Source organism: Malus domestica, chromosome 01 (assembly GCF_042453785.1).
Source record: "Malus domestica chromosome 01, GDT2T_hap1".
Taxonomy (NCBI): Eukaryota; Viridiplantae; Streptophyta; class Magnoliopsida; order Rosales; family Rosaceae; genus Malus; species Malus domestica.
This window is the reverse complement of record NC_091661.1, coordinates 30366618-30382103: the sequence shown is the minus strand read 5'-3', so window position 1 is coordinate 30382103 and position 15486 is coordinate 30366618. Positions and strand designations below refer to the sequence as shown.

The 15486-nt window shown below is 34.7% G+C and overlaps 1 protein-coding gene across 1 annotated transcript; it reads right to left on the bottom strand.

Annotated features, from left to right (window-relative positions):
• Window positions 1–7674: 7674 nt before the first annotated feature.
• Window positions 7675–8247, bottom strand: LOC103426519 (late embryogenesis abundant protein At1g64065-like). Its single transcript, XM_008364605.2, has one exon. The coding sequence runs from the start codon at window positions 8245–8247 to the stop codon at window positions 7675–7677; it is 573 nt and encodes a 190-aa protein (XP_008362827.2).
• Window positions 8248–15486: the final 7239 nt, after the last annotated feature.

The following is a 15486-nucleotide window of genomic DNA, read 5'->3' as shown; positions in this document are numbered from 1 at the left end:
ATAAGTAAGTTGTATTGGATGAAATCTTGAATCTTTAAGAAACATACTAGGGAAGTTTAGCGGCCTCGTATGCTACACGTCACTAAAAAAACTTAAAATTTAAGAAACAAGAGCATATGAGCATGTGAAGGGTGTGAATTAATTGTCTCACGTTCAGAAGTTTAGAAGGAATGAAATATGAGTGTGCCAAAGAAATGAAGATTTATGATCACCACTAACCTGGGGAAAATTTGGTTAATTCGATCCCGACAGCATTTTTTCTTTTTATAAATATAAAGTGCTTTTGAATTGCGAAAGAAGCATTTTATTTGGCTTTTATTAAAATCTGACTTCGTTTCAAAGTGAACAAAAGAAAAGCATTCAGAAGGTGGCAGATGCTGACACTCTCTCCCCCAGTCTCTATGGCCACCCATCCCATCTGGTTATGGTAGCTGGGTTGGCTGGAGAGGAGAGATTCAATTCAACTTTTGACTGACTGTTGCAGCAGTGGAAGGGCTATGCGATCATTGGTGCAACAAAAAAGTTATTTTTTTTGCAATTAAAAAGTTAAGGATTCAAGTTGTGAAAATAATTTTTTTTATAAAATAAAAGTAAACGATGTACAATTGAGACTCTCGTAAAACGAAGAGTCTTGTTAAGTTGGGATCGTCATTTTTTAATTACAAATTCTCCCCTTCCAAAGTTTTACATGCATTTTACTGCATTCTTCCTAAGTTCTACCCGTAGTTTTATCTGTCCGCAGTTATATTGAAAGGAGTCTAAACCTCCTATAATCCTAACGTAATATCCCACTCACTGCACCACTTCAGCTAACTCTAAGAGCTTCTCTACGTGTAGATTTTGAGTCTATAATTGAGGACTAAATAATTTATTATTAGAATTCATGATCGAAATTATAACAAACTCGAAAAATTTTCTTCTTTCCTAAGCTATACTAGTAGTTTTACCTGTCACGGTTATATAAAGAGGAGTCGAACTCTAAACCTCCCATAATCCTAACATATTACCCCTCTCTCCGCGCCACTTCAGCTAACACTAAGAGCTTCTCTACATCTAGATTTTGAGTCTAAAACTGAGGACTATAGAATTTAATGTTAGAATTCATGATCGAAATTATAACAAACCCTCAAATTTATATAAAAATCATATCAGTAAATCAAAAGGAGCAAGGCATGCACTTGCACTGCAGTTCAAACACATAATTATGATGAGCAAGAAATGCCAAAAAAGACACCAAAATTTGTGGCCCCAAAATTCCATCGGAGACACGAATGCAATCACGGTGAACCACATTGCAGACATGCCAAAGAAGAAAATATGACAAAAAACAAAAAGGAAACCACATAGCTCGGGCACCAATAGATTTCAACTTCACAGTTGAGACCATTATCTAGTCACAAGTTAAGTGAGACTGACTTACATGAAACGAGAATGTGAAGTTGTCGGCGTTCCATACCAACTATGCGATATCATGTGATAAAAGAAATGAGAAATTGTGGTAGATTTAAGACACTACCATATTTACGTCCCTCAGTTTCATGTAGTCCTTTAGAGGTACCCTACTTTCTAATGCCGGTTTCAATTAGACCAAAATTATCTATGTTGAGTTGTCTTCAACTCACCCAATTCGTTCCACTAAATGAATATGCATCTGCAAAGGAGGATAAATCCTAAAGTTATTCTTTTTTTTCGACATGATATAAAGTAGCGTAAATACATTGTTCTATCTTTTTTTTAAAATTATTTTAAGGAGGGATCTTTTTATAAATTTCGCATAGCACCTTCAAAATCTCAGAGATGACCCTGAGTACAAATAGTTTTGTTAGTGCATCTCTAATGGTTTAGGCAAAGAAAATAGGCAAAATTGTACTACAAAGGTTGACGTGTCTTCTATTTTTTTTTTCCTTTCTTCACATAAAATAGTGACAAGGCCTCATCTGCCTATAATTGGGTCTAGGCAAAATTTGCCTACCCAATTGACTACATCATTGGAGCTACTCATTTGCGTACTCCGTTGAAGATGCTTTTGCACTTATTCACAATGGTAAGTGCCATGTACCTACGTGCAAACTACACTAACAGAATTGTTATAAATTTATTGAATTATGGTTGACAAAATGCTCGACGCAATGTGAACACAATACAAAACACCACAAAATCGATTTTTAGATTGTGTTTCTTGGTACTCTTACAAGTATTCCAAGTTCTCTATGACAAGATAGTAGCGATGGTGTATTATGGTTAGTATTTTAGAAACTTCAACGAAAAACTCTCGGTACTGTTCATTTTAACGAAAAATCATATTTTTATATTAAAAAGTTAATCGTGGTACTATTCATTTTATTATTTATTTTATCCTTATCGTTAAAACTCAAAGTTTCTAAACCTTTTTCATTTGTATTTTAGGTGGGCTTCATATTTTTAAACAATATATTAACTCCTAACTCCTGAGTGCCTAAATTAGGACAAAAGAAGAGTTGATAAGTCGAGGCAAATGCTACTGTTCACTGCATCTGCACAAGTTGGAGCAGCAGAAAGACATGATTCAGTTTAAGTGTTTCAATCAAGAAATGTGATTAATTATATATACGCAGATGAATGCAATGCACCACGAAACACCACACAAACAGACACCCGACACCATATTTTCAACCGAGGACAATTAGATTTGCTGTGTTTCCTCCACAGATATCGTGTCTGGTGATAATATATAAACTTCTGGGACAATATTAGCACCAAATAATCTTGACAATTTCTTCTACGGTTCGTTAACCTGACACACAGTGACATGAAAATAACTGATTTTGTGTCAATCTATTGGCGAGTCAGGTCGTTATCAGATCACCTGTTAACAAGTCAAGTCGTTATCAGGTTACTCGTTAAGAACCATATAAGATATTATTTGCTATATCTAGACATTATGCATGACAACTTCTTCCATGACCCGTTAACCTGACACAACCTACTAACGAATCGGGTCATTATTGGCTCACTTGTTAAGAACCAGTTAAGATAACGAATTTAGTATGAACGAACTGTTAAAATAATAGGTATGATACAAAAATGATGAACACGATAAACTATTGTGTTAGGTCATTAGCATCCGTGTCTATGATCATGTCATGTGAGCTCATTTTCCAACTTTAGCTTTCTTTTTAGGGTAAATCAACATTCTTAGGAAACATTAGGATTCGAATTAGATTTCTTTTGCTGCAGTTCATTGGATCTGTCTCAATCATCGGCCAAGCTTTCCGGAACGTTCAAACAATATCAAAGTACCGGCTCGTGCTTCAGACAATCTATACACAATGTCAAAGTACCGGCTCGTGCTTTAGACCGTCTATACATATAAAATTGTAATTTGTAGAAAAGAACGACTCCTTCCAATAAAAAACCCAAGCACAAGCAAAATTTTATTAAAAATAAACGGTCAAAATTGAATTAAAAATTTCTATTTTCTAGTAAATGTAAAGCCGGACTACTCAGAACTCACCCAACAACTATAAACCACTTGAAGTCGAGAATGAAAATAGCATCGAATTATGTACCTGGCAACCCAAACTGTTAAGGCCCGGACAATCATTTTTCTCTGTTTTTTGAAGGTTCCGAAAAAATCATTACAGCCCAGTGGAGAGGTATAATTAGGCCGAAATCTTTTATTTGGGCTACTTCATGGGTCTACTTGAAACCAAAATTTAAACAAGGGCATAACCTGAAGGTTTTTTTTAGTTAAAATGATTTTTGAGATTGACATAAATTATAACTCCTTGTTTAAGTATTTGAGATTTAAAATCGATAGAATTGGTCATTCAGTTCGTCCACCATCAATCATTTTGGTCATTCCGTAAAAATCTTTGTTAAACTGAGGATTTTTTTCACGAAAGTGAAGGGGTTGACTTGACAAAAATACTTTTAATTTAACGGAGACTTTTAATGAAATGACAAAATGAGGCGATGAACAAACTCAGTGATCACTTCTATCGATTTTAAATATCATGGATTAAAATAAATAGTTATGTCAATCTTAGAGACCATTTTAACTAAAGAGCCTAACCATAATGGTTAATGACAAGCTATAAGATTTTGAAACCATCAATCATAACAATATGCAATTGAATTCAATATTATTAACACTTCAAACCACTTTCGAATCACTAATCACAAACAAAGAATATTAGATAGGAAAATTAATAACGGACTACATTGTACAGCTGCAAAATGTCTCATATCTCACAAAACAATCTAAAAATGAAAAATGAATTAAACAGTATACGTATGAAGTATCACTTGCAGACAATATTTTGCACCGACTGCGTTGCAAGAACGATTTCCATGGTGCAATTCAGCTGAGCAGACCTCTTCTCGATCACCTTTATCAAATGTATCTTCCCCTCCAATCTAGAAGTGGACGTAACCAGAATAATCCCCGAGCTAATATCACTCGCTAATTGAGAATTACCCTTCAACTCATTCGAACTTAAGTACAGAGAGATGTCCACCTTTTTAGTCGATAGAGCCCTGGCATGGGCCTCGTACACTTAAGTCTGTCCAATTTTTGTTCCCCTGTAATCGAACTCAACAATTCCATCCCCGTACTTGAAGTGTCCAAAGTTGGTGTTCTTCACACCAAACTGAACATCCATTACAAGGTTAAATGAAGGGCTCGTCACACTGCCAACGTATTTTGCAAGTGGGATCAGCAAAGTTCCTCTTTCTTGTCTTTTTCTTGCCACTGAAGCGGATGTCGGCTTTGAAGTTTGACTAAGACAAGATTATACATACAAATTTACAAATGATATTTCTACTCTAAGCTAAACTATTGAATTTTACAAATGATATTTCTACTCTAAGCTAAACTATTGAATTGAAAAAGGTTATGTCGACTAACACAATCCATCACTTGCAAAACCAATTTTTATTTTATTAGTAAGCATATAAATTATAATCGTAAGAGAATATCAGCAGCCTAATGACATTGCAGATTGAACCTCATGCTAATTAATCAAAATATTTTGCATGATGGTGGCGAAAATGTTAACGTATTATTATTATTATTTTTACTGTAATTATTATTTGGCCCAATTAGGTAGCTTAATAGAGCGTTTGACTTGTAAATTACCTGTTCTGGAAGTAGGAAAAGTATGCTTCGAGTCTGTCGACAGAAGGAAACTTCAACGATATTTATAAGAGAAAAAGTAAGTGGCATACACAAGCTCTATAAGAAATATCCCAAAGGCGGCTAATTAGATATGATCAATTCAACTGTGACGCGTTGAAAAGATCATGGTATTGAAACAGGTCGTGTTCTTATACGCACTGTTATATGTATCAGTGTCAGTGCCACTGGATCAATCAAATGGTCATGATTTTGTTAAATACGGGTAAGTGCATCGATGTTAAATGTAGATACTCGGAATCTATTTAAAATGAAAATAGTTATAAAATCATCGGATATTATTTTCTCACTTAAAATATAACGCGTGGATGGTATACCATATGATTTTTATTCTCAGAAAAGTTTCTATAGACAATCAATCCACTAGTGCATATTCTTTTCTCTGTTTGTAATTTTCTGTTAGAGTGAACAGGTTGGAATTTAAATCCAATTCAAGCAATCAAATTGAAGCCGTGGGAAAGGTTAGGGTCCCAGATATGATTGTTCTATCAACTTGACTCTTCCCTTTGTGTTGATGAAGCAAGAGCTTTATGAAGATGCTTGGGGTGATGGGCAAGCAAGGTCTGGCATAGATCATCTACTTTTTCAGCTGAAATTGATCACAAATCATCTCCTTCTCAATCTAATTGAGAAATCTATGTCAATCAAATACTGTCAAATTTTCCTCTTCACCTAAAGCTGGTAAGGCAGATCATCAGGCTACATAAAGGCTTTATCCTTCTATTCCGCTCCAAATAAGCCTTTGGTCCCTTACAATGATAATCGTAAAACAGGTCACTGAGTTTGTCCACTGCAAATCATTTTGATCATTCTGAGAAAAATTTGTCAATATGCTTGTTAAATTGTTACGTGAACGATCATGTGATCACCTTTGAAGATATTTTTGTCAAACCAACCCCTTTACTTAACGGGTATATTGACAGATTTTTTTAAGGAATGATCAAAATGATTTATGGTGGATAAACTCATGGACTATTTCTATCAATTTTTATTATTATGGACCAAAATGAAGAGTTATGTCAATCTCAAAGACTATTTTGATTAAAAAAACCTTTAAAATATGATCAATTTCTCAATTATTTTATTTATACGATCCAATAGCACAATGTTATATGTAAATTTCTTTACATAACATTACATTAGTAGACTGAAATCTCTATCCACTCAACGTAAGTATACAGGTCTCAGGTCTGCAAAATTAGATCAGTGCTTTTTTATAAACAGCCATGAAATCCAGGTGTGTTCGGTTATCAAAAGTGCACACAGTAAATACAGTACTTTATCAAATTCACGCAACTTTTTACCCTAATTATTTTCTTCAACCGAAATTTGAATATAAAAGTCATCATTTCCTTCTTACGTATGATCATGATATATGCAGATGCGACAATATTCGTAGGCAATCACTACCAGCGGGCCATCAGCCCGACATTACATGCGAATGTGGTTAACATGATTTTCATTTCATTTGGCTAGTTGAATTCAAGCTGGCAGGTACAACCTAAATAATTCATGCTCTCGTTACTGTCAATGTCATCCTATCAATTTCAAGCTCCAGCTTGCTATTTTTTTTTTATTCATATATATAAATATATAATTTTTTTGATAAAACGATTGTGTCATTGGTTAAATTGTTAAATATTAACGAGATTGGGATCAGTGGGGGTTGAGCCCACACCATAGTGCACTAATGTTCTTTTTTGCCGTTGTTGCGATAATCATTTACCATATATATAAGCCTTCTAGAATGCGTTCGAATGCTTGAATGCTCTGAGGTGATAGAAAATGAAGCAAAGGCAAAAATCGAACGAAGTTAAGAAAAAGAGGTTAATGTGCCAGGTAGGCATACAAGTGAGAATATTCTTCCTTTCACATTGGTGGAAAATTCAACCATTTCCCAGCTTGAATCTGGTTCAATCCATAAACACACGCAACCCCATCTCCAACGGAGACCACGCGACCGATCTTATCTACTTGAAAATTCGTTTATTATCTACATTAAATTTATTTAAACAACAAGATAAATGATTCAATTTTGAGAATAGTGGTGAGACCACAAATTTGCTTAAGACTTTTTTCTCCTTATTGAGACTTAAGGTTTATTACAAGTTAAATAGTAGTTAAAAAAACGCAGGGAGAAAAGAAATGCAGATACAGTAGTCCTAATCTTTAATTGAACAAATTTGAAGTTAGTTAATGGAATAATTCTTTTCTTTTTTTTGTTCGAAAAGTTAATGAATAATTCGTTGCAAGCAAATACTGTGGATCTCAAAAATTTAAACCAATATTGTACAAAGAATATGCAAAAGATGAAAACTTGCACAGCCTTCAACATACTTATAATATTTCCCTCCATATGAAAAACTAAGAATACAAATTAATATTCAACAACAACCAAACTTCAAACCCATAAAAATGAAATGAAAAATAATTCCCAAGAAAACCCAATAAAAAGAAAAGAAGAAAGACGAAAATTAATCAAGGACTTAATAATTTGATCACTTGCAAGTCAAGACGTGGACCGTTTTGGCCTTAGTATCAAGATTTACGGTGCAGTTCATGTCAGCAGACTTCTTCTTCTTGATAATGTTCAACAGATGAACCTTCCCATCCAACTTAGCGTACGCTGTGAAAGTCAAATTCCCAGAGCTCAGATCGCTACTCAACTGAGAGTGGCTCGAAATCTTGTTCGAACTCAACGAGACTAAAACATCAATCCTCTTTGTTTTCTTAGCCTTAGCCTTTTCCTTATCTATGGTTCCCTCGCCGACTTCGGTGCCTTCGTACGAGAAAGTTGCCTTGCTGCTCTCGAACTTGTAGTGTCCAAAGTTGTTGTTTTTGACCGCAACGACGGTGGTGAATTGAACTTTGAAGGAAGGAGAGGAGGAGCTGGAGTTTATCACGAGTGTGTTACTGTTGATTGCAACCGAGTCTAAACGGACTTTGGGAGTTTTGACTCGGAGGACGAAAACCACAAAGAGGACTATGATAACGGTTTGGACTATGATCCCGGCGGCTATGCAAAGCAAGCACCTATTTCGCTTTCGGTGCGAATCGTCGGTTCCGGTCATGTTGTAATGATTCTGGATCTGGTTTGGACTGAGATTGGGAAGTAGAGGCTTTCCTTTTGTTGTTGGTTTGGTTTGAAGGTGTTGTCAATTTAGTGCAAGAAGGAAAGTGTATTTATAATAGGGCTGTGGACCTTGTAGGGTTTTTTTTGCTATATTTTCATATTTTGGATGTTGGACGGGCCTTACATAATCCATTTTCTAGCTGAGTTCGCCCTAACGGGTTTTTTTATTTCAATTTGTTCTAAAAATGTTTAGACGTTATTTGAAATAAACTAAACTTTTGTAAGACAAATTTATACAAGCTTCGAGTGTTTGAAACTCGGTAAATAATAGTTACTGAAATGAGTATTTTTTTTATTTATGTTTTTAATAACAATAAAATAAATAAATAAAGTAGGTTACTCATGATGATTTTAATTATGGTATATCTGAAAAATAAATATAAATTATGAGATAACTACAGAAAATTGTTTAGTTCACAACTCAGAACTAAGGTTTTATATAGGAGGTATGGTGTGGCTTGTGAGTGAAAAAGTGTATAGTAATTACCTAACCTAATTCCTATTGGGCGACTAAGTCGAATGACAGAGTGTGTTGAGCTCAGAGTGAGGTAGAGAGTCAGAGAGATGAGTTTGAAATGTCACATATTGTGATATAGAATATTTCACGCAGAAGGCATGTAATACTAGGACGAAGTTGCGTCGCTCAAGTTTAAAATATTCGCAGTTTGAGGGGGTGACAAGCTTCCCATGATACTGGGAAAACAAGGACATTCATACACACACACATATATACATGCAGCTAGGATCTTAAGAATACTTTGGAAGCTCTATTGTATTCGACTCTAAAAACAATCATGTAATGATGATGATGTTGGTGTCAAAACTCAGACGGAGATCTAGATTGGGTTTAACACGTATTTGCTCCAAATGTTGCTTTCAACTTTGTTGCCACATAATGGCGAGAGAGAGAGAGAATAGATGTGTCACTATTAGCGGTTGTCAACAAACATTGTTTGTGTTTTAAGTGCTTGTGAAAGGTGCAAGTAAACTGAATCATAACACAAGCTGGGAGAGCTATAAAAATTTAAGATCTTAGGGGTCCAATCAGTGTGCATTGAAAGAAAGTTTTGAGTTTGTAGCTGAAGAGCTAAGAGTTTGCTAAAAAGCAGTTGGATTGATTGAAGAATTACTCAAGGTTTTGTATAATCATAGAGATTGATTTTAACGAAGGCCCCGAGCTTGAAGACCTCTAGTTCTATTTATACAGTGGAGAAGGAAATCGATCTTATTGCTGAGCTGGAGCCGGGATAGATAATTTATTGGCGGATAATGGCTGTAATTCCTGGTAGGTGTTATGTCTAGTGGAGTTTCGCACGATTGATATGGCAACATTAGTGTGTAGGATGACGTGTGCATCGACATTTAAGTATGCAACATATTCCCAGATTTGACAGTCTGTATGGCAGAAGCGCATCAAGGAAGAACCTGTTCAAGCCTCAGACGGGTTAGAGTGGAGTGAGGTGGTTGTCCTAGCCCTAGAATATGATCCTTAATTAGGCTTTGAAGTTGGTGGGCCAGAGTCATGCAACTTTGCGTAAATAAAAATAATTTGGTCCCATAACATATGCCTTGTTTTTATTTATGACCTAAACAGATAAAAGTAATACAAAATTTAGGATGAACTGGATGATTAAAGTTAAAACTCAATTTATATCATGATTAAACTCATGTTTGATATAAACTCTCTTACCAGTTACAAATGTATGAAAATAATTCTAGGATGGATTATTATGTTCATCCAACGATGCAAAACAGCTCAGTTCCCTTTTGAACCAAAATCCATCAAATCGTCAACTGGATAATATTTAATTCGGGGAACTTGTAGTGTATATATAGTAGAGGTATCACCTTGGCCATGCTAGCTAACTAAAGGATTAAACGACCATATCATAATATTTCGAACAAGGACTTAATTTCCAGGGGCACCAAGGTTGCGTATATCAAATAATATCATACCATATAATACCAAACCCTAGTTGTTATTTTCAGTCATTGTTTATTGTTACCAGTGTGATGATTTAACTTAATTGGCCTTTGGGTGGCCGGTCTTCCACGGCGGCGAATTGGTCCCTTCCATGAACGTAATATTCGATTCCATCCTAAGCTTCTTGATATAAATTATCTGGGAAACAATGTATCTAACAATATTATTATATACCATCATAGGCTCCTTGTTCCTTGAGATCCAAAACGTGTGAATAAATGTAGATTAATTTTTGCAAATACAGAGAAAGACGTCATTGATCTTTTCAATTATGAAGAATATCATTCATCATTGTCTGATATTTTTTTAAGATTATTGTTGAATGCTAATATTGCGAAGTAAAAGCATAAATTATGTAGGATGGTCATATCATATTATTACAATAATTAAGGCCTTGAAGATCCTTCTTTAAACTAACACTTTTGTTCATAAGCACTTCTATGATAAGCACATTGAAACTTTTAATAAAAATGTAACTGCTTTCTGAAGAAAAAAAATACTTAAATTGTTTCCTATAAAAACCACAAGTATAGATAGTACTTCTTTTATAAAGCACTTTAAGTGAAACACTTTTAATTTTTTATATCAAACACATTTTTGGTGATCTGAAAACAATTTTAGTTAATTTAAAGATCCCATGTGATGCCTTCTTCGTTGAACTTGAAGATCCCATGTGCTTTCGCTTTCTGGCAAAATATGATTAGTGTTAATTATGTTTCTTAATGACATTGAGAGACTTTTTAATTCCTAACCAATAATGCGACAAATGAATCAGCAATTAAAGATGTGTATTACGAGGATGGTCCAAATTAATCCAAATATTCTTAGTACTACGAGTCCAGTCAAATAAAAAGAAAAAGAAAATGGAAGGATGTTGGGGGTGAGCGGGGCGCTAGCTTGGGGAGATTAGGGTTTCCCCTTCGTTTGTATTAACTATAAAATATGGATACAACAAAAGATTAAACTATAACAGATGTAAGACCTTGCATATTTCCCTGAATTCTCAACACAACTGACCCGGGGGGGGGGGGGGGGGGGTGTGTGGGAACAATGCGCTGTCTTCTGCGGTGTCTTGTTTGCCGGTCGATCAATCTTTATACCAGAGTGAAATCTGCAATTGCCCGACTTTGTTCAGAAGAAATATATAATAAATTATTCTTAAGCAGGTTTTAGGCCCATGTCATTCTCTTCTCACTATTTGGAAAATGGGCTTATAATCCTGATCACCTCATCAAAGTATTTTGTTTTGGGGCTGGCACTATTGGATCAATAAGTGCGTTACAGTTTTCCTACCTTAGAACAAACATGAAGGAAAATTATCACTACTCTACATAAATATAAGAGGGAGCAAGAATCGTGTAGTTTAAGTTGTTATGAGTATAGTTTTTTATCTGAAGTTTTAGGTTTGGTTCTCTCCCCTATCATCACATATTGACAAAAGAAAAGTTATTAAACATCATTTTGGGTACCGTCTGTTATCTCATTGTAGTAGGGTAATATGATATAGATTACATGGCAGAGTAGATATATCAAACTAAAAGGCGCAAATCCTGTTGGAACTTGTGAATCGCCCATACACTTTACCTAATTCCCCTTTATAAGTGAGTTCACTCACCTATTGTTTGAAAGGAATTCGGCCAAAGATATGGATCTTGGGCCTTGGACTTGGAAGGTTTGGGTATATATATTAAATGTCAAAGATGGATCTTGCCCTTGGGGCTCAGATGGACGAAAAACATTAGTACGATTTTTACGTTTTTGATTTTAGGATTCAATTTTTTCTGAAAGGATAAGACTGTTTACAAAAATAGTTACATCCATTCTGAAAGGATAAGAATGTACAACCATAACTGTTCAAAAACGTCATTACATATATGGCTGTGATATCAGAAACGAAGAAACAATTCCATTGCTCTCTCTTTGATCCTTCACGCCCAAGCCTCTATCTTCCATAAACAAGTCAGTGATTATTGTTATGATTTTATATGCAGTTTTATTAATTATTCATATTATGGTATATTGTGTATATAGTGAAATTGTAATTCGAAATAAAATGTGCAATTATTATATATTGTATAATTGATATTTGATTGGTTATAACAATCTAAGACAGAAAATTCTATTCCATGGATCAATCAAATGTTGGTGTCGTCAAGCAACACGTTGAGAAACCTGAGAAATTCAAGGGAGTTGATTTTAAACTTTGGCAACATAAGATGTTGTTCTACTTGACAACTATGAACTTGAGTCACGTCTTTACTTCTGAGGCCCCTGAAGCACCAGAAGAAGGAGACATTCCTGTCAAAATTCTGCAGGCTATACAAGCCTGGACTCACAGTGAATTTCGATGCAGGAATTACATTATGAATGCTTTAGATGACTCTCTGTATGATGTTTATTCATCATATAAGACGAGTAAAGATATGTGGGAGTCTATGGACAAAAAATATGTCTGAAATGGCTAGTTCCAAGAAGTTTGTGATCGGAAAATTTCTGAATTACAAGATGAGTGACACCAAGTCTGTTGTCAAGCATGTTGAAGAACTCCAAGTGATTATTCATGAGTTAGATGAAAATAATCTTGGTTAGAAATAAGGCTTTATGATTGGCTCTATTATAGAGAAACTGCTTTCAAATTGGAAGGACTTTAAGATTTATTTGAAGCATCTAACTGAAGACATGATCATGGATTAATTGATTCTCAAACTGCGTGTGGAAAAAAATTATCGCAAAAATGAGAAGTATGATGCCTTATTGCTGGAGGCAAAAGCCAATATTGTGGAAGGATGAAACTCACACAAGGCAAAGCACCATCAGAAAAACAAAGGCAATGATGTTACAAAGGAATCACTGACTGCTGCGAAAGGGAAAACCTTCAAGAAAGTCAAAGGAGTTTACTGGGTTTGTGGAAAGATAGGTTATATGGCCAAAGATTGTCACCACAAGAAGGATCAGAATATTGAGAATTCCAATCAAACAAACATTTCAGAAGGAAAGTTTGTTGCTATTGTATTTGAGGTCAATTTATTTACTAATTCCAATGATTGGTGGGTTGATACATGAGCAACAAGGCATGTTTGTACTGATCGGAATTTATTTGTTTCTTACCAACTAATTGATGGTGGAGAAAATATGTACATGGGAAATGCAATTGCATCTGCCGTGGTAGGGAAGGGAAAAGTGACGCTCAAACTCACTTCTGGAAAAGAGCTTTCACTCACCAATGTTCTGCATGTTCCTGATATTCGCAAGAATCTGATTTCTGGATCACTTCTGAGTAATAAAGGTTTCAAATTAGTCTTTGAATATGATAAGTTTGTAATCACCAAGGGTGAGGTGTATGTGGGAAATGGCTACTTGGCTGAGGGGCTCTTCAAATTGAATGTACTTTCTGCTGATGCTATTAATAATAATAACAAGTTTAGTGCTTCTTCTGCTTACTTGATTGAGTCCTCTACATTATGGCATGCAAGATTAGGACATGTTAATTTTTGTTCTCTTCAAAGAATGGTTAACTTAGGCCTATTGCCCAAATGTTCCATGAACAAAGTATCTAAATGTGAGATATGCACATAATCCAAATATGCAAGACATTCATATAAATCAGTGGAAAAATCCAATGCAATACTTGGTTTAATCCATGGTGATCTTTGTGATTTCAAGTCCACACCAACTCGTGGAGGAAATAACTACTATATTTCTTTCATTAATGATTGCAATAAGTATTGTTATGTTTATTTGATTCATAGCAAAGATGAAGCTTTAAATATGTTTAAGACATTTAAAGCTGAAGTCGAAAATCAACTAGACAAAATAATAAAAGTCTTAAGGTCGGATAGAGGTGGTGAATACGAATCTAATGACTTTGCAAATTTTTTTTCGAAACATGGAATAGTATATCAAACGACAGCACCATATACTCCTCAACAAAACAGAGTGGCTGAACGAAAAAACCAAACATTGAAAGATATGATTAATTCCATGTTATCGATTTTGGTGCACCACATAATTTATGGGGTGAGACACTCCTTGCTGCCAACACAATATTGAACCGAATACCACATAAGAAGACTAATCAATCTCCTTATGAAATTTGGAAAGGTAGGTTACCTACATATAAAACTTTGAAGGTGTGGGGTTATCTTGCGAAAGTTCAAGTGCCTCTTCTGAAGAGACAAAAGTTTGGACCAAAAACAGTGGATTGTATATTTATTGGTCACGCCAATAATAGTTCAGCATACAGATTTTTGGTTAATAAATCTGAAATTGCAGACATTCACGTAAATACAATACTTGAATCTACATAAGCTAAGTTCTTTGAGGAAAATTTTCCTTATAAAGATATGTCATATGTTTTGAATAAAAAAGTACATGATGATACTACGAGAAATAATAACGATAATCAAGCTTCAACTTCTAGAATCCAAAGCCAAGTTTGGAACCAGGAATAGTAAAAGGGCAAAATTTACGAAGGATTTTGGTCCTAACTTCCTCACTTATCTAACCGAAGAAGAGCCTCAAACTTGTAAGGCTGTATTAGAATCCTCTGAAGCACCTTATTGGAAAGAAGTTATTCAAAGTGAAATGGAATCCATTATGCAAAATAATACATGGGAATTGGTTAATTTGCCTTCGGGAAATAAACCAATAGGACACAAATGGATTTTCAACAAGAAATTGAGATCGGATGATACCATAGACTAGTATAAAGCTCGTCTAGTTGCCAAAGGGTATCGTCAAAAAGAAGGACTTGACTACTTTGACACTTATTCACCAATAGCTAGAATAACATCTATGAGGTTGTTAATAACTATAACGTCTGTTTACAATCTCGAGATACATCAAATGGATGTCAAGACTGTATTTTTAAATGGTGAATTAGACGAAGAAATATATATGGAACAACTTGAAGGTTTCATTGTCAAAGGTCAAGAAAAGAAGGTTTGCAATATGATTAAGTCATTATATGGACTTAAACAAGCTCCTAAGCAATGACATGAAAAATTCAGTCTTAAACGGATTTGTAATCAATGAAAGTGATAAATGCATTTATGTTAAGCAAACGAAAAATGCATGTGTTATTATATGTCTATATGTTGATGACATGCTCATAATGGGAACAAACAAAGATGTGATTAATTCCACAAAGAAAATGCTAAATTCTAGCTTTGATATGAAAGATATGGGAATAGC

Bases quoted from the DNA above. Each gene is read 5' to 3' on its own strand.
- LOC103426519 (XM_008364605.2), bottom strand. From the start codon at position 8,247: ATGACCGGAACCGACGATTCGCACCGAAAGCGAAATAGGTGCTTGCTT.